This window comes from Sinocyclocheilus rhinocerous, unplaced genomic scaffold (assembly GCF_001515625.1).
Source record: "Sinocyclocheilus rhinocerous isolate Xijiao unplaced genomic scaffold, SAMN03320098_v1.1 scaffold1152, whole genome shotgun sequence".
Lineage (NCBI taxonomy): Eukaryota > Metazoa > Chordata > Actinopteri > Cypriniformes > Cyprinidae > Sinocyclocheilus > Sinocyclocheilus rhinocerous.
The window spans coordinates 1,472,491-1,493,103 of NW_015625590.1; the positions used below are offsets into that span (position 1 = coordinate 1,472,491).

The following is a 20,613-nucleotide window of genomic DNA, read 5'->3' on the forward strand; positions in this document are numbered from 1 at the left end:
TGCTCTTTGTTAATGTTAGTTAATTTATTGTGGACATACTGAGAAGTGCATCTTGTTTCAAACATCAGACTCCTCAAGTTAAATGGTTTGCAAATACAGTTTCATGTTGACTTCAAGACTGAGATTTCATTTGCCACACAATAGACCTCACAATAGAAAAACAGGTGAATGAAAAAGGAAACTGCATGATTTATAGCCAGGAAAGGTGAAATGCTCTGATAAAGATGTGGGTGCTTCAGTTTGAGTCTGCAAAACCTGCTTAGGAAAGCTGCTTGTCTGTCCTCAGCCGTGCCTGGCATGCAGGGGTCACGACCTGGTCATGAATCGCTTCAATCAGCTCCTGGCTGGGACGGGAGGGGAGGGGAGCGCTTTTGATCTCGGTTGACTAGTCAAGCAGCATGGGTAAGATAACCCTCAGCCTCTCCTGCAGGTCAGGCTCTGTGGGAGCGGGGCTGAGGGCAGGTCAAGAGCACTGTTCTATTTTCCCTCTTCACTTCCATTCTGAGCTCCCGTAGCTTCCAGTATCGCCTCAGACATGTTGGGTTAGAAGAATGCTCTCATATGAGGTGGATGATTTGGAAAGCATCCAATTATGGATCTAGACCAGAGGTGTCAAACTCAGCTCCTGGAGGGCCATTGTCCTGCAGAGTTCAGCTCCAACACACCTGCCTGGAAGTTTCTAGCACTTCTAAATAGCTTGATTCGCTGGATCAGGTGTTTAATTAGGGTTGACGCTAAACTCTGCAGGACAGTGGCCCTAATACTTGGTCAATGTAATGCCCAGGAAAGACCCCATGGAATTGCTTGATGAGGGCATTTGCTACTGTTAATGAAAGCAGGTGGTTTAAGGAGGAGTGGACATTCTTATTCTAACTTGTTTTTGATTGGAAACTGTCAATGCCAATGAGTCAGCAATATTTCAGTCTGTTTTCCATAGAAAGACTGTACATTTTTAAAATTGTGTAAAAAGTTAGATTTGCTAACCTTTATCCTTTGAGAACTTGCATGTAGATAATATTTCATATAAATACACATGCATCATTGTTCAAAAGTTTGGGGATTTTTTTAAGCAATTGATACTTTTATTCAGGAAGGATCCATTAAACTGATCAAAAGTGACAGTAAAGACATTTATTTTATAAAAGATTTCTATTTCAAATAAATGCTATTCTTTTGAATTTTGTATTCATCAAAAGAATCCTGAAAAAAAAATGTATTACAGTTTTCACAAAACAGTAAGTAATACAACATTGTACAATGTTTTCAACATTGATAATAATAAGAAATTATTGTTTTAGAAATTACAGCATTGCCATCACAGGAAAAAATCTATTAAAATATAAAACATTTGCTTAAACATGTATTTAAATAGCAAAATGTTGTAATATATAATATATTATGTAATACATATATATATATATATATATATATATATATATACTTTTTTGACAAAATTACAGCTTGAAATGATGCACAATAAAAATATTCTCTTGCATATATTTTGTTCTACATATCATGTCTCAAACAGTATGTCATCTTAAGAATTTACCAAGGAAATGACACCACAACAGTGATGACTTTTTTATATCCAACAGTAAGGCCATTAAAAGAATAAAAGAAAAATGGTGAACAACTATATTTAACTAGCACCATGTGTGGAATTAACCAAATAAGCTTGGTACTAAATGAACTGAAACAAGCAGCCATCTAGAAAACTGCACAAATCCTTTGTGCTGCAGAGAGATTAATTTAACAGAGTAATGAGAGATTGTGTACCAATATCAATATCGGCACTGCCTTATTTCATACAGAATGTTAAACTTTAATGCATCTGCTCGCCTCCAAATGACAGAAAAGCACAAACGCACAAGAAAACAAACGTGGTTCAGCTATAATGCTGTTACCATATATAAATGTAAGTGGTAACATCAAGATTTTTTTTTTAAACAACAAAAAACTAACAAATAAGTTACCAGTCTTTCTTTGAATTTCTGGGTTGTGAACCACAATGTGACTGCCTGCAACCAGGTGGGGAGTGCTGAAGCCTATGTCATTCATCAGAGTGATGAGATCCCGCCAGTAGAGGGCGCCAGCCATTCCCTCACCTGATAAGAACAAGCACTATTTAAAGCCACCATTCAAATTCACTATTGCATGGATGAGACACAATTTATGTTATTGAGGGGTGCGATTAAATTTCAATGACAACATTTTTGTTTGGAAACAATTGCTTTTGTGTGTGTGTGTGAACCAGGGTTATTATAACAAACTAAATCAATTTGAATTACAGTATTTCAGTATGGAATCCTCACCATACCATATCCAACTGCAGCTTGCACAGTATTTATACATTGCACTGTTCTATACTTCACTACTATACATTGCACTGTTTGTACATTTGTAATTATATGTTCCATCTTATTTATCTATTAATACTTTATTATTTTTCTATTACATCAGAGTGGAAAGCAAAGTAAGAATTTAATTGTACAGGAAAATGTGCATATGACAATAAAGGCTTTGAACTCTGAACTTTAAAGCTAAAACCATAAAAATATTTGAAATAAATGTTAACTGAAATAAAATATTTAAAATATATATTTTATTTCAGCTAGTTGCAAAGGAACTATTGAAAAGGAACGCGAGCGTGTGGCGGCGCTTACTCAGATCCGGCGTGATGACGTCATTACGCCGGATCTGGGTCAGCGCCAGCGCCGCCACACGCTCGCGTCATGATACTGTCGTAGTAGTGACGCAGTAGAGACGAACATATAGAATAAAGTCGTTATTTTGGTTTTCTTTGCGCAAAAAAGTATTCTCGTAGCTTCGTAACTTTACAGTTGAACCACTGATGTCACACGGACTACTTTGTCGATCATCTTGGTACTTTTCTGGACCTTGAACGTGGTAGTTACCTTGCTGTCTATGGGAGGGTCAGAGAGCCCTCAGATTTCATCAAAAATATCTTACATTTTGTTCCGAAGATGAACGAAGGTCTTACGGGTTTGGAACAACACGAGGGTGAGTAATTAATGACAGAATTTTCATTTTTGGGTGAACTAACCCTTTAAGTCGTAACTCCTCATTAACTTTCCTTAATCAGCCCTTATAAAGGAATGAGGCGTGGTCAAAAGTACTAAAATGTATTAAATGAAAAAACGTCAGAAAAGAAAAAGAAATCAAGTTTACCCCACAGAACTGGATCTTCCTTGAAAGAGTCTGGAACTACTTTGCTTGCATACATGTCACTATAGTACAACTCTCCGCCCTCCTATGAGATCATTCACATATGAAACAGTGTTTGCAAAGTGCACAACTTAGTAAAGGTTTTTCTTGCATAAATACAATAATGAGGGGAAATAATCAGTAGGTATGTGATGGAAATATCTCACCTTCAGAACTTTGTAAGCTTCACTTATCACAGTCCTCTTATCTGGGCACAGACATATCACACAATTTGACCTAGAAAAATAATTGGCCTTTTTACTTTCTACTTTTGCTCAGGCAGATTAAAGGTTATATTTTATGGAAAACATCATAAATGGCCTAAGAATGTGCATACACAACTACATCCAAAGAGTTGTTCTGTATCCCTGCATCACTGAGCTTCTCCATGTATCCTTTCACAAACACAGTGTTTGGTTTTGAGTATCCAAACATCTCCTGATGGTACTGGACATATTTTTGCGAGGCAACTATCTAATTTTGGAGCAAACACAAAGGATAAAGGTTGCACTTTCTTTCATATTTTTTGTACACTTTTCAATTATTCTACTTATACAGTGGTTAATACTTATTTACTTGGTTATTTAAGATCATTTAACATTTTTCAGATCTTTTGTTGCTAAACTTTCACAAAATATGTTCAAATCAATCTTTGTACCATCTCGTCCGTCATATCCAGTCCAATGACTCGACCTCTCTCCCCCACCAGTTTGCTGAGGACGTAGCAGTCTCTGCCCGACCCACTGCCCAGATCAAGAACCGTACATCCTTCCAGCTTCTCTGGAATCACCAGACCACAGCCGAAATACCTGCAGATTATATCATTTCATTCACTACTTACACAAATCAGACAAATCTGAAATTATAAATCATAATCTCAATAAAGTTTTACAGTACCTCTTGCAAACATCTGGGTGGACTTGTTTCAGGGCTTCACACGCACTCTTGGGCAGAGGTCTGGAGGGCATGACACATGCAGCATTGGTCTGCAAGTCATCCGAAGTCTCCAGCCGTGAGCCATAATAATTCTGCAAGTAATAGAGAGTGAGCTTTGCATGTTTTGGTGGCCTAAAATAAATGCTAAAGCTCATTTATATAGAAAGCTTATAAGTAAATGCGACCAAAGTAGAACAATCCAATGACGGGACATTACATGCTTGCAGTGTACACTAAGGGATTACGTTTTTGGTAGCTGAAACATTTAAATACATGCTAATGTTTATGAATAATATATGAAATAATGAATAATATTTATAAATATGCAAATATGTTTTATTCCTCTAATCCGAGGGGAAAACTACAGAGTCCAATACTGCTCAATTGGTCATCAAGAATGTAATAACCTAAATAAACAAAAAAAGTCAGGGTCAATCCATCACAAGTGGTCCAATGGAGGTTGCTTGACCTCCTTTGATTTTCCTTACTGCTTAATTTTATTATTAGTAGTATTAGTATTATAACTGACATAAATAAAAATGGTGGTTTACAGTAGTACATAGAGGTTATTTCAGTAGTAACGTTACATAGAAGAAATTTCAAAATTTCGATACTGTATATGGGAATTACATTCATATTTCTTTTAAACAGCCACCATTTAATATTAATACTTTGAAATCTAGTTTAAACAAATATTAATTGAAATTCTTCATTACGAATATGATTCATATTGCACAGAGAAATCTTGAATTTGTGAAAATAAATAAACAAATATCACATGCAACAAATATGTAACGAGGAACATTAGAAACCTTCAGAAGGATAAAGGGCATCAAACTTTTCTGATCATGTGACTGCCATGTAAAAACGTTCACATGAAATCAAAACAATCTGAAATTTCTGTTATGGTGCACAACTATACATAATACATCAACAACTCTTATCAGACCCCTCAACAGCTAAAGTACATTTTGATCACAAGTGTAAACGATGCGATTAACGTAAATGGAAAAATAATATGTCGTCGTCGTTGATAGCGTCGCTATCAGTGAACTTAATGGTGTCAAAGATTGTTGTGACCGCTTACCTTCACGTTTTCATGAACAGCAGAAGACATTCTAAGGGTTTGTACTTTACGCTGAACAGCCAGATTCCGGAGAAAAGTGGTAACGTACTTCATGAATGCAAACCGAGCGGAATGTAGCTGTAGTTTTGTGAACGCCTTCGAGTTTTGTGCTGTTGAGGAAATAAATGACCTAAAAATCTAACGTATTGGTGTGTACTGTACGGAGTAGGCTAAGACAGGCTACATTTTTATTTGTGTCCAACTTCAGGGGTAAAGTCCTTACGACAAACTGTTCCTGCGTATATCATTACTGACCACTAGAGGGCGCAACGCGTCCATTTTCATGGCACACATTTCTGCAATGACCATCACAGGTCTTGTGCCTTTAACATAATTTACTAAATAAGTTAAGTTTAATGACCAATGGGAAGATGTCTGCGCAACATTCTATGTCTATTCGCTGATTCCTTAAAGTATCTTCCAGGCCAATTGTGGAATAATTTACCTTTAGAGTAAGACTGGGAATTTTAAACCTCAGTGATGATTTGTCAAATGTAATGTCCTGGAAAAACATCTGTAATTCTTAAGTGCGTATCTAGAGGAAAGTACGGATGGGGGTGGTAGCAGCTATGTCTTGGCACAGTTAAGAGACAGTAGTGTGAAGAAGAGAACTGACATGCTGTGATGAATACAGACATTGTTGCTCTCCTGTGTGTGTGTGCATGGAACTGGAAAAGTCTTCCCACAGTGTCCTGCTTGACATTAAGCAGAATCAGTCAGCTGTGACCTTGCTCCGCCCTCAGAGTCCTGAGTCTTTTACCAAACAACAGCCTGTACTTTGATTAAAGGGTGGTCCAAGTATGTCTGATTTCATCCTCTTATAAGCAAATATCTGTGGGACGAGTCAGAAAGGCCTTTGTTGTAAAAGACAAGACATTTTCTGTCAGAGAGATGAGTCTCCAATTCATTTCAATGTTTGCATAGTATTTCGACCTTAAAAAAAGCAATAAAATAAATGGTGCACTCTATAAGTGATGCATACAGAATACATAAATAAGGGACAGAACATAGAAATGAACAGAAAAACCTTTAGACCTTTAGATCAGACCGATAGATGGATAGATAGATAGATAGATAGATAGATAGATAGACAGATTCATCCCTGCACTCTCTCTCCTTGTTGTAATCTGGCATTAGTTATATTTTTTAATATTCATGTCGTTTTCATAGGCATAACTGGGTCACATGAAATCTCTTTTCTATTTGATCAAACTTGGAGTAGGCTATGCATGATCTTCATTAAATATTTTATTAAATAAAAAAAAATACACATAAATTAATTTAAACATTATTTTAAAAAATATTTTCCTTATACTTTTTATGTTCATAAATAATTAATAATGATTAATCATGTAAAAAAAATGTAAACATCTCAAACCATTGTTCTCTCTTATTATGCTAATGTAAAGCACTATGAATTACCACTGTGTATGAAGTGTTCTATATAAATGAACTTGCCTACATATGCATAGATCCAGATTATTTCAGGCCTGTTAAATGAATTGTACGCTATTAGCATCCATTCATATGCTTCATATGCATGGCATCCAATTTGATTACTAAGTTACACTGTACCGCAGACTGAGACATCAAAGCCAGTGTTCTCTGTGCGGCATTTCCACCCCCCTCTGTGTCCTCTGACAAACGAATAGTTGTCAAGCTCCAAAACTTGACCTCGGTCTTGGTCCCAGACTTATTTGTTTAATTTCTGTTCCTTTTTTTGTAGTCAAGGCAAGCAAGAGGTTATTGTCAGTTCAAGCCTGACAAACATCTATGCTGGGAAGGGTTCACTGCCAGACTAAAGGTTATGAGAAGTTGAAGGAAAGGGTAATCTTTGGAAGATCAAATAAAGTAGAAGTCAGAGGAGGGGAATGTGTACAGTGTCACATAGTCGGCCTTCTCCTCGGCAAACAAAACCCCACTGTTCCCCTTTTTGTCATACGCACATGCACACTTACAATCTCGGAGGTCTCTTTTAACCTCTGCTGCCCTTTTGAACATGACAGACCATCTAGTTAAAGCAAGCTATTGCAACACAGGTTAGTTATTTCCCTTTCACCACAAGAACAATGTATACCATATAGCATCAGATCCTGCTGTGTTGACTCACTGTGGACGTTCAGATGGATTATTCAATGTGGTGTCTATTAAATGAACAGAAAAACCTTTATACCTTTAGAACAGATGGATAGATTCATCGCTGCACTCTCTCTCCTCGTAGTAATCTGGCATATGTAATGGGAGTTATATTGATATATATATTCATGTCATTTTCATAGGCATAACTGGGTCACATGAAATCTCTTTTATGACTTTTCTGTTTGATCAAACTTGGAATATGCATGATCTCCATCTCTTACACACACACTTTTCCTTGTTATGAATGACAAAATAAGCCACATATTAAAAGATAGTCATCAAGGACATGATATACAGGTGCATCTCAATAAATTAGAATGTCGTGGAAAACTGGTCTGCAAACTCGCCTGACCTGAACCCCATAGAGAATCTATGGGGTATTGTCAAGAGGAAGATGAGAGACACCAGACCCAACAATGCAGATGAGCTGAAGGCCGCTATCAAAGCAACCTGGGCTTCCATTACACCTCAGCAGTGCCACAGGCTGATTGTCTCCATGCCACACCGCACTGATGCAGTAATTCATGCAAAAGGAGGCCCAACCAAGTATTGAGTACATGTACAGTAAATGAACATACTTTCCAGAAGGCCAACAATTCACTAAAAATGTTTTTTTTATTGGTCTTATGAAGTATTCTAATTTGTTGAGATAGTGAATTGGTGGGTTTTTGTGAAATGTGAGCCAAAATCATCACAATTAAAAGAACCAAAGACTTAAACTACTTCAGTCTGTGTGCACAGAATTTATTTAATACACGAGTTTCACAATTTGAGTTGAATTACTGAAATAAATGAACTTTTCCACGACATTCTAATTTATTGAGATGCACCTGTATATTTCATTGCTAAATTCGTAGTAAAGATGTGGGTGCCTCTAGATGCGTACATGCATACTGTGAAGTCCTGTGCTTAAGGTTACAGTGCCTGTTTAAGTGGAGTCTTCAACGATAGGAGCGCATGCATGGGCTGTAAGGGAGCCAAAAAGTCATATTTCATGTGAGGAGTTCAGAGATCCATAAATCACAGGTATGATTTAGAATTTCCCACTTAAGCATAAGGGGCATTAGCTATCATCAGCCAAGCAGAGCCTACTTTTTATGTATTGTTCCACATCAGCGAATTCATGCCAACTGTGCAACTTTCTTTGATCCATCAAAAATGCACGCAAGCTCGTCCAATTACGAGGGAGAGGATCTGTAAAAGAAACTCAGCAGGAATGTGAAGAGTGTCCTCCACTTAATCAGTGGTGCCACTGCTTAACCGACCCTCCCGACAGCACTTTCCAGTTGTTCGGAGGTTTATCATCCCTTCCTTTACAAGCAAAATGATGCTGTTTATTACACTTTTTAACATTCAAAGCACTTTAGATGATGATTTGATCTGCTAGCATACCCTGAAACTCCAAAAGCATTTTTGATTCACTCATGAACAACTCAAACCTGCTTTAGCTCTAAGTTAATCCCATCAGCTCTCACTTCAGCCACCCCCTCACTTTAACACATACACATAAAAGGAGGTGTAGGCCTACATTATATGACCTAGTTTTGAAGGAAAACATAAAAGAAAGCTCATATTCAAAAACAGGCTTGCGTGCTTCTCCCAGCTTTGATTATTAAAACCCCTCGTGCTCTGCTGTCTGTCACCAAAATGTGTCTGCATGTCATTTTTGAGCTTTTAAAAACTTCAGTATTTAGATGCGAGTGAGCAGAAGGTGAGGGAATCGCATTTCTCTCCTCCGTTTCCTGATAAAAGCAACCATGTGGGCCCGAGGCAGGTTGTTCTTTGTTGCAGAGTGTCCCTTTCTTCCAGAATACCTTTTTACAGGCCACTGATCTGTCTTGATGATGGCCCCAGTGATGCACGAGGTCATCTCTGTCCTATCACTTCCTCTCACATCTATGTCACCACAACCGACAGGAATTAAGGTCATGACTCAGGGCAGAGCAGATAAAATTTAGGTCAACAGCAAAGTTTAATCAGCCAAAGACAAGGTTTCCATGAACAAAAACATACTCTTAACAGATTCCTCCTAACTTCCCTTTTGCATGTAAGATCAGTGTTTTTATGTCAAGCACATGTCATACACTACTGGAGACATAAAACAGGAATATAGTGGAATATAGGGGAAAACAACCTTTGCAGGACATAAACGACAGGTTTATTCTGATTGTGCATTTCAGAACTTTATTCGAAATCTGTGCAAGTAAACACCCAAATGAAATTTATTTTTAGAAATAATGATACACAATTATACTCAAATGCATCGCAGTTAGCCTGCATCAAAACAATATTTCAAAACCAATAGAAGTCTTTGAAATGTCAGTGTAATCCATCTTTGTACTGTACAGTACGGAACATGATTGTTTAACCTGTTTGGTTTTCTCCTTGTAAAAAATAAAATTGAGTAAAAACAAAATAAATATCTTCATATGCACATTTGTTTCAAAAGTTTAAACATTTTGCCCAGCAGTCTATTTCTCATGACAAACATACAGATCACATTTTTATGTATTGGGCTCCATGACAAAATATATATACTTAAGACTTTGAATTTCCCCATGTTCAGTAATACATAGGAACCTTCTCATGCATCTGCATGCAACAGGCAGCAGTGTACTCTTAAATATCTGACATAACACAAGATACTGCAGAACAGATTATCACTGCTTAATCAAGAGACACATGCAAAAGAAGGACAAAAATCATCCTCTAGAGTACATATTCACATGGCATTTACTTTGAAGTCTCTTTAAGAAATTTCAAAACTAAAATGCTTTTCATTCATACAAAATAGCTGTTTTTCATAAAGATTATGCTATGTACATAAATATAGTTTATAACGAGTCTTTCAGATTGATGAAAAACAACATGTCAAACGTAAGACTGTAAAACATCACATGAGCAAACATATTTTTGTGGGAATGGCCTTAATACCACAAACACTCCCTTTATTAGATCAATGTGTCCATTAGCATGACAGACAGCTGAGATTGGGCTGATTTGTCTCAAGTCGATGCAACAATCTCTTGCATAATAGAACAAACATCTTCTGGCATGCTAATACCAAGACCTGTTCATAAAATACACAAATACAAAACATATGAGCAAAAAGCAGACATTTGTACTAGTAACTCTTGTGATTTTCATTCATCATCTTCTACAGTATTGTAAAAATCAATTTCTGTCTTGACAGGTAAATGCTGAGAATGCAGAATAAAGAATAATGCACATCACGACATTGTTTTCAAAGGGAGAGAGAGAAATTAAAGAGGACACTGATAACATAAAAGTATACACACTTCACATACCATATAGTTATCAAGATATCATGTTGTAATACTGATGGATTCATATTCCATATCCAAACATGATAATGAATTTCTAGCTTTAACGTTGCTGTTCGTTTATCTGAACAATACAGAACCAATAAGAGATGCCTATCTTTTTAAAAAGGCAACCAATTTAATTTATTTGAATGTATAAATACTGTGACATTTAATGCCTTCATGGCATAGACAAAGTAACAACACAGTTATTTCTTCATTTCAGCACGGTAAATTGAAGAATATTCACCAACAACTGCTGAGGCACAATCTGTTTATACAGATTATCATGTGCATTGGTGCATCATAACTCACTGCCTGAGGCCAAAAGTCTACCCATGTGTGGAAAACAGAGTGGGAACTGATATTGTTACAAAAACATAAGGGCAAATCTGTCACACACCTTTTGTAGAAAACTTTTATTTTCTTTGCCGCTTAGAACGTAGGAAAGAAATCAGCCAGAAAGTAGTGCTTATAAATATTCAAATGAACTTTGGTTTCATGGTCTTTTTGTGAACTAAATGACATGTAATTCAAGTGAAAAATGCGAAATGCCTCAACAGAAACAAAAGTAGATAAGAAGCAGAGAGAATAAAAAGAAGCAAATTTCTAGTTCAAGCACAGATGCTGGTTCACAGTCTCAAAACTAGTATTTCTTCAATGACCCGTTTAGCCGTGGTGAGTCACAACTAAGTGTTCCATTGTAATTCTGTGAATTTTGTTTCAAAGTTCAAAGGCCTCAGTATCACCTGATGACTCATTTTTGACTTTTGTCTGCATTTGTCCCGAGCCTACCTCCAGCCCCTCCCCCTCTTTAACCAGTTGTGCATTGCTCCTCTGGAGCATATAGTACAAAATAGGGTTAGTCTTGGTAAAACGAGGTGAGTCTGGCCCATACTTTTGTGTTTGATCGTTTCCATTAACCATCTTTGCAGGGCCATTCAAATCCTTTGTGGTGCTATGCAACAATCTCTTGCATAATAGAACAAACATCTTCTGGCATGCTAATACCAAGACCTGTTCATAAAATACACAAATACAAAACATATGAGCAAAAAGCAGACATTTGTACTAGTAACTCTTGTGATTTTCATTCATCATCTTCTACAGTATTGTAAAAATCAATTTCTGTCTTGACAGGTAAATGCTGAGAATGCAGAATAAAGAATAATGCACATCACGACATTGTTTTCAAAGGGAGAGAGAGAAATTAAAGAGGACACTGATAACATAAAAGTATACACACTTCACATACCATATAGTTATCAAGATATCATGTTGTAATACTGATGGATTCATATTCCATATCCAAACATGATAATGAATTTCTAGCTTTAACGTTGCTGTTCGTTTATCTGAACAATACAGAACCAATAAGAGATGCCTATCTTTTTAAAAAGGCAACCAATTTAATTTATTTGAATGTATAAATACTGTGACATTTAATGCCTTCATGGCATAGACAAAGTAACAACACAGTTATTTCTTCATTTCAGCACGGTAAATTGAAGAATATTCACCAACAACTGCTGAGGCACAATCTGTTTATACAGATTATCATGTGCATTGGTGCATCATAACTCACTGCCTGAGGCCAAAAGTCTACCCATGTGTGGAAAACAGAGTGGGAACTGATATTGTTACAAAAACATAAGGGCAAATCTGTCACACACCTTTTGTAGAAAACTTTTATTTTCTTTGCCGCTTAGAACGTAGGAAAGAAATCAGCCAGAAAGTAGTGCTTATAAATATTCAAATGAACTTTGGTTTCATGGTCTTTTTGTGAACTAAATGACATGTAATTCAAGTGAAAAATGCGAAATGCCTCAACAGAAACAAAAGTAGATAAGAAGCAGAGAGAATAAAAAGAAGCAAATTTCTAGTTCAAGCACAGATGCTGGTTCACAGTCTCAAAACTAGTATTTCTTCAATGACCCGTTTAGCCGTGGTGAGTCACAACTAAGTGTTCCATTGTAATTCTGTGAATTTTGTTTCAAAGTTCAAAGGCCTCAGTATCACCTGATGACTCATTTTTGACTTTTGTCTGCATTTGTCCCGAGCCTACCTCCAGCCCCTCCCCCTCTTTAACCAGTTGTGCATTGCTCCTCTGGAGCATATAGTACAAAATAGGGTTAGTCTTGGTAAAACGAGGTGAGTCTGGCCCATACTTTTGTGTTTGATCGTTTCCATTAACCATCTTTGCAGGGCCATTCAAATCCTTTGTGGTGCTGTAATTGATTTTTGACCTTGCAGGCTCCTGCTGTGTAACATGGGGAGTTTCTTGCCTGTGACTACTTGCTTTTTTAGAAGACGCATTGCTGGGACTCAGACTCCGGTGAAAGTTTTGAATTTCTCCATTACATGATTGCTTGATTGTATTCCCATTCAGCACAGTATGTGACGGTGAACTGAATGTACCCCTTGGCTGAGACAATTCCTTCAAGCAGTTGTCTGAAAGAAGCAGCTGCTTTAGAACATTGAAACTTCGGTTTTCGTTAGACTCATATGGTGGAAACCTAGCTGGTGGACTGTCTGCCTCTGGGGGGCTGGATGGGTCTCTGGCCTCTCTTGTCTCTAGATCTCTGGAGGCAAAACAACCACTGTTGTCTTCTTTCATGCTACCAGAATGTTCCAAATCCCTGATCTGCTGAGTCGAGGAGTTATGATATTCTAGTTCTATTGAAAATTTCCGCTTCTTCGGGATTGTTGGTCCCTGGGTTTCAACTGATGCTTCTTTGACACAACTCTTGTTTAGGTTCTCTAATTTGTTTGGCTGAAAGGTTTTGTTGGGTCGTTTCTTTAGGAGATGACAGAGAAGACCATCTCTGGTGGGAGCCTCTGGGGACAATGGTTCTTGTTTGATGTTTTCATGAGAATGATAACTGGAGCTTTTTCTAGGCTCCCATTCTGGATTCTGGCAATGCTTTGACATTATGTTATAGTCATACATATGGCCCTCTTCAACAGGTTCAGTTTTAATTGTAATATCCATAGGAGAACCATTTGGTTGGCCAGTTGCCTGATGTGTTGGTTTTTCCACAGAATTGTTTTTGCCATGTTCTCGTTTTCGTTTACTGCCTACCTTTTCTTTCTGAGGAGCATTTCCCAAAAGAAGTTGCAGAACTGTACGTCTTTCAAGCAGATTCTCAATCTGCGAGACATGCTGTGTTGCTTCGGGCACTGCTGAAGCTTTTGCTTTGGCCTCTTCCCACAGTGTGTTATTTCTCTGAATTGGCGCAGTGAGTCTCTCAAGTAAAGTTGGAGGATGGTTAACTTTCAGCTCTTGGGTCATGAGTTTGATAGGGGGTAAAGGTGCCTTTGCTGGAGGAGAGATGTCAGGGTTTTGTTTTCCACACTGAGCTAAATTCTGTAAAAATGTACTAGCACTAAAGGCAGGTTCTTTTACTCTTACATCACTTGCAGGTTGTTTTGTTTTACAAAGATCCAATGGGACAGACTGAGAATGGGGAGACCCATAAAGTGTATATGGAGATGTACTGCTGTTGGAGTCTCTGCTTTGGGAGAAAGTTGGCAAGAGTTTGGGACTTCTACAACTCAATCCACAATGTCCACTAAGGTCACTTATGTCCTTACACCTAACTGTACTGAAAACACTCTGGCTACTTGTAGATGCACTAGTGACCTTAGGGATGACAGTTTGCTGCAAATCTGGATTATCCAGACCTTTGTTTACTCTCTCGTTGTTTTTGTGATCCAAGAGCAACTGTAATAGAGTGACCTTGTGATGAGGTTTCATCTCTGAACAGGTGTCCACCTCCCTGTGATCTGAAGTAACTTTAACAGGTGGACTCTCATGCTTCCACCTGTTTAACAAAGACTCTGGGACTCGTACAGGTGAGGATGAAGTAGATACTGGTGTTTGTACATTTGTTCTGTTCTTCAGAGAAAGGTCGATAGGACAGCAACTAGAGTAAGAGCTCTCAGCATCGCTGCTGTCTTTTGTAAGACTGCTGTCGGGGTTCGAGTGCTCACTGTCTGAAAAAAGAGGAGAGGCCAGAGTGCCAAAGGTAGTTAGGTCATCTTTCAAGTGACCCTGTCCATTAATTCGCTGTGAGGTGTTGTGACTGTTGAGAAGCTGAAGTAGAAGACTGCTGCAGTTCTGTGATGGTCTTCCTTGTTTCTCGAAAGGTCGTCGCTCTCTAAAGTGATGTCCTGTCCGCATGGAACCTTCTGTCCTTTGCCCTGAAGTTAGGCTTGGACTCTGTCTACTGGAGCTTGTTGACATTTGTGAAGGTATTCCATTCTTGGTGTGTAAGAGGCTTAGTCCATGAATCTGGCCAGATGTTGTAGGTTGTTTATCTTGTGTCTGCTGTGTGGCCATGGCTGATAGTCTTTCACTGGCTGATCGTTTAGAGAGTTGGGCTTTCAGGGCATGTTCTCGAGAGTACTGTTGCAGGTGGGCCTCACTGGAGAGCAACAGAGCCAGTTGACTGCAGGCCACACTTGGTTTGGGCGATGGAGCGGGGCTTGATCTGATATTTACCAGGTTTGCTACAGCCTTTAGGCGCTCAGTACAAGACAGAGACTCAGGAGATGAGGAGGGAGTACTGCTCTGCAGCGCCTTGGGAGATTCTGAAAAACTTTCCTGGCTAGACTGTCGACGTTGATAAGGCACACTGTTGCTGTGATTCTGCATTTTGCTCTTGCTCACTAACCCTTTGAGGTGGCTCAAGGCAAGTCTGTGGCAAGGTACATCTGCCCTCTCCTCTTGTGCAGGCTTGCTTATCTGGCAGGGGGCATCCGGTGGCCTCAAGCCTTGGATAATCTGCTGTGGCAGGGTCACGTTTTGAAGTCGAGAACTGAAAGACTGCAGCAAACTAGCTAGAAGCGTACTCTCTCCTTTATCTTCGGAGGTACCATTGTGGCCACTGTGGTGTTCTTCACTTTGCCCGTTGATTGCAACAGAGGGTGCTGACCTCCGTTGAGTCTCACTCTCCGTCCAGGCCTCCGAGTTGAGGAGACGAGCCTTTCTGAGGTGCTGTGAGGCTCCACAGTGGGAATTTGTTCGGTTCTGCTCCTGTCGAGTGCCATGACTAGGATGTGCATGCCCTTTCCCATCCTTATTCCTCTGTTCTTGGTTTCCATTTTGTGTTGCTGCCGCACCCTGTCCTCCTGCTACCTGATGCATGAGTAAGCCTTCCAGATATGTTAATACAGCAGAATCCTGGTGTGTTTCAGGGCCAGGCTCTTCCCCATGAGTCATGTTCAATATTATAATCCCTTGTATGGTTGGCCACCACAATAGAGAGGAAAAACGTTCTCTGTTATGTTCTGCCAAGACACCTTGCAGTTTTTAGCTTCCAAACCTTGTTTTTTTAGGTAAAAGAAAGGTCTAATGTAGCTTCGCAAGCCCCATACAGGAGGCAAGAGCTAAGCATGAATTTTGTTTAAAATCATGTTTGCCATTGTTAAGGTAAGTACAGGATCGTAATGCAGTCAGTCTTGTGGGATTCCATGGCACTGGATTTGTACTTCAAAGCTCCAAGTTTGTGAGTGTATTCACTGCTCACATCCAGTAATTCTGTCCACAAGGTCAGCTGGTGACGGAGCTGCACAAGATAGAGAAACATGAATTATGAAAATTATCAGCTAAATTTTGCATAGCACACATTATTGTATTCAACAAAGCAAATTCAGCATGTGGTTTAACATTTCATATGTTGATCAATTTTAGAGGAAAAAGACACTGTAAACATGATCAAAAATGAATTTTTGAAGATTAAACAGCAGGTTATTTACGATGATAAATGAAAATAATGTGTAAGCAAGCAAGGCCAAAAAGCCCTCTGCTACATGCAAGTCTTACAATGCAAGTGGTTTTTTTTCTCTTCTCCGGACTCTTAAGCAATAGGAATTAGCCTGCCGAATCTCATTAAAACTGAATCCACAGGGCTTTTAAGACTACTTGATTGATTTGACAGGTATTAGGTAAAAAAACAAAACAAAGCACAGTATTTTGAAGAGGATTAAATGTTTTGAAAGAATTCCAAGACAGACCCACAGAACTGCCAGTTGAGAACTTAATTGTTTGTAAAACAACCACACAAAACGTTAACAGGTACTTGGAAGTTTTTTCCTATTATCTATAATGACTGGCAGGTTCAGAAATGAAAAGGGCTCAGAGCAAAAATGCCACAGAAAGTGAAAAAAATGGCCTAGTTATTATTAAACAATATCTCTGTTTTATATTATCTCACATTTTATATAAAAACTAATGTGTTAAATATGAATTTAGATATTTATTCAGGGTGCAAAAACAGTTTTTCTGATGACTTCTGACATTTACTCAGCCTACATGTTGCTGGCTGGTTTGACAGACATGGGTATCTTTCTCTCACCCTCTCTGCAATCAGTGTCAGTGCCTGGAGAATGAACACCCACATGATGCAGCCTAGTCCTTCACTTCTATGTTACCGTAGTTGCTCTCACTACATTATCTCAAAATATAACAACTCTGGATCACACAGTGCCATTGGCTCTGTAGAATGACACATTTATCGTGTATATGCACAAGTCTGTTAAATACTATCCTCACCACACAACTCAAGCCTCTTGGTACAGCAGTACCAATGCCATAGCAATATCTGCACTTCATAGGAAAATGAAAACATAGTGAAATGGAATTCTAAGTACTTAATCATGGAATACACACAAGGCTGACCTTGTCAGTGCTCTATGGTCAAAGTGAAGGTCAATGGCTATGGTTGATTTGTTCTGCTGATAATTGGCACCTCTGGATGTTCTACTTTGCTGGGGCTGACAGGGGGTGGACGGTACGGGATGACCTTATCAAGATATCGGTCACAGGGGTGTCAGAGTGACAGGCCTGAGAAACTCCTATGACACTACACAATCTAAATGATATCTAAACACAAATCATTATAGAACAGACTTCTAAACATCAATGGAACTGTAAAATAAAATTAAATAAAATTAAATTAAATGTCTATTGCCTAACCCTACTGAATGTAAGTATATTTCGGCTCTGTATGGATGTTGTAATGATATGAAATAATTCTATTTGTCAATGAAAGGAAGTTGAATCAGACTGTGAAAATTTAAGTTTTGTCTGACCAAGCATTATATCTACTGTGTCAAAGAGTGGGAGAGGGTAATTGATTTGGGCAAACAACAACAACATTTCATCCTATCAATAGGCCACTGTAGCTTGTTGTCCTAATCCAATGAAAAGAGGAAACACAATACTGACAACGCCTTACACTGTTAAACAGATAAACAATTACTTTAACACACTTATCACATCTCTGAAGAGATATTCAGTATCCTACGTTAGAAAGGAAAAACATTCTTTACAGAAATCAGCTGTTTTAATAATGTATTCAGTGACAATATTCAAATCAAAGCTTTGCAAATATAAGAAACTGCCAATTTCTGACAGTTATGAGCTAGCCTATCTTTGACAAAACCCGGTTATATAGGAGTTCATTCACTCAGTTCTATTCAGGGTTTTGTCATCACAATATTACCACCATCAGTGCAGGGTGACAACGCTCCTGAATGAGTTACCTGAGAAATAAAAATCCCTGTAAAACGACTGGCTTGATATAAATGGAGAGGATCAGATATCTGGACTGGATCCCTCATTTCTCAACTGCTAGGCTGGAAGATTAATTGACCCACCCAAAAAATACCAGATCATAAATTACCTCCATCGTCCAGAAACTGTAATCCATTTAGGCTATTTAAAATGCATGATGAGGCAAAAGGAGCAAAACCTGCTGTATGCCCTGTTTGAAGTCAAGGTCACTCACTCCACCGGGGCTGTTTGAGTTGATGCAACAGCTGGCGTCCATACAAAGCATTAGGTCCTAATAAAAAGCGACAAAGCTGCCCTTGCGATGTGCGTTCATACCCGCCATCTAGCTGATGTGTTATGGAAATAAAAATGAATTTTGGCCATAGTTGTGCCACTGCAACTGCTAAGTTGTTGTTATCCTTTGGTTGCACACGTACGCACAAAAGCCTGTAGAACTACAACAACACATTCCTAAGATAGCGTTAGGTGACTCAGTCAATCAGGGCCATGCACCACTCAAACTAGGTCACTGTGACCTACTTCCAAACAAGCATTATGGGCATCACGCATTGACATTTCCCAGATGGGGCACACCCCTTTAGTTAGGGCTTTGCCAAGTGCAATCTCTGACTCTTAGTAAAAGCATGAGTCTGACCTACATTATGATGACCCTAAGATGAGTTACCCTTTCACATGGGCAAGTACAGGGTGATACCAGAGTGTTTTAGTCAAACAGAAGGGACCCCTTCCTAAGTGCATGGCAGAAATATATACGGGGGGGGGGGCCTGCATGTACCGTCACAAGACTCCAAACATAATTCCAGCGTCCTGCCACAAGTAATAGTCTTGACCTTGTAGATTTATGATGGCAGCATAATGTTAACAGGAACGCTCAGAGAAGACCAAGCTGGTTCATCTTCAGCTACAGAATAACATGTATCTTTGTCGGTTCGCTTTCAGCCAAAAAACAAATGACACACTGAAGTGATACTGAGCATGCTAAAGCTCAAAGAAAAAAATTAATTACTTCCCACAACCAGGAAATGGGAACAAACTAAATATTTGTACTCCTAATTGACTGTGGTAAATGGCCCAATTTCAAGGGTTGGAAATGACTTGGGGAACATGAGCATGGGAATCAGTCCATGCCCAGTAAAAAACAGATCATGAAAATACCACTTCAAGTACTTGAGTGGAAGTCACAGACTAAAGGGCAATATACCAGTTGTTTAAAAGTCCAACTGCTCGAGAGGGAACCAATGACCACTTTTATTATTCATAAAACAAATAAACATTTACTGCACCATTGCCTTAAGGGTCAAATGAAGGGTCAGCATGTGCGTCATGAACCTCACGTCATTTGCTCGAGTCTTTAGAGATAACTAAGCACCATCCTCATCCAAAAAAGACAAGCTTCCACTTTTTCCAGGATGTGAGATCATTACAAGTTATGCACAATGAGCCTAGGCCAGTGGATCTCAGCCATTTGACTCCATGGACCCCTATTAGTGTTGTCAAAAGACCCGGTACTTCGGTACCAAGTCGGTACTAAAAATATGAAAACGTTATGGTACCAGGTTTTTTTAAGTACCGGTGGTACCGAGTACCCGGTCAACCCAGTTCTTGATGTGCTATCCGAAAGGTGCGCAGATGCGCTCTCTTCATAAAAGCAGTGAGAAGTGGCGACATCAAAAGGAGGAAACACACCAAACTAACAAAACACTTTAAAGACACCCAGATCAAATGAAAGAGTTCAAGCAGGTAAGTTTCATTTTAATTTTTTATTTTTATATCTTCTCAGTGTTTCCCATGCACTGATTTATTTGTGGCGGCCTGCCACAATATCAAAACTGACCACAACAAATAGATTTTCCAAAAGGCTTTGACTTCGTTGAATAAACATGAGCACTGCACGTGTCAAAGTCGAAACCCGGTGCGGGTGTTTTTATATCACTGTATTTCTGAAGGAACCTGACTGTCTTCAGAAAATTATGGATGTCATTTTCATTAAATTTTTTTTTAAATTTACGCCTGTAATGCCTGAGCAGCGTTTGTGAGCGGAGCGCTGCTTTGTTTACAGCCGTTACCGTTTACAGAATCTCACATTTAAATTTCCGCTAAGTCTGTGGGAAACACCGCTTCTGTTATGAATATTATTCAATATTTTAATTAGAATGTCGGATTGAAATGAACGCTGTTATTAGAGTAGTTAATCGTTAGCATAAGCGCGGCTAACGCTAATATAATGAGCATTAGAATGAAGTTTCTTTATTAACTAATTAATGCTCCTATAACTTTTTTTAGGG

The 20,613-nt window shown here is 38.7% G+C and overlaps 2 protein-coding genes across 3 annotated transcripts in view; both read right to left on the reverse strand.

Moving 5' to 3' along the window:
• Positions 1–259: 259 nt before the first annotated feature.
• LOC107757291 (arsenite methyltransferase-like) lies at positions 260–5,497 on the reverse strand. Its single transcript, XM_016574736.1, has 8 exons — positions 5,249–5,497; positions 4,123–4,253; positions 3,884–4,034; positions 3,563–3,699; positions 3,393–3,462; positions 3,190–3,271; positions 1,949–2,105; positions 260–344 (listed from the first exon to the last, which is right to left on the reverse strand). The coding sequence occupies exons 1-8, from the start codon at positions 5,339–5,341 to the stop codon at positions 260–262; spliced, it is 906 nt and encodes a 301-aa protein (XP_016430222.1). The 5' UTR covers positions 5,342–5,497.
• A 4,104-nt stretch (positions 5,498–9,601) lies between these two features.
• LOC107756533 (nuclear receptor-interacting protein 1-like) overlaps positions 9,602–20,613 on the reverse strand; it is a 37,904-nt gene continuing 26,892 nt past the window's right edge. Inside the window, exons 2-3 of one of the 2 annotated variants that reach the window (XM_016573689.1) lie at positions 12,944–16,319; positions 9,602–11,673 (exon numbers count right to left, since the gene is read on the reverse strand). In XM_016573689.1, the coding sequence (XP_016429175.1) occupies positions 11,473–11,673; positions 12,944–15,973 (3,231 nt within the window). In that variant the 5' untranslated portion in view covers positions 15,974–16,319 and the 3' untranslated portion in view covers positions 9,602–11,472. Of the gene's footprint in view, positions 11,674–11,704; positions 16,320–20,613 lie in introns of those variants that run through there. The other variant, XM_016573698.1, reaches the window with a different exon arrangement.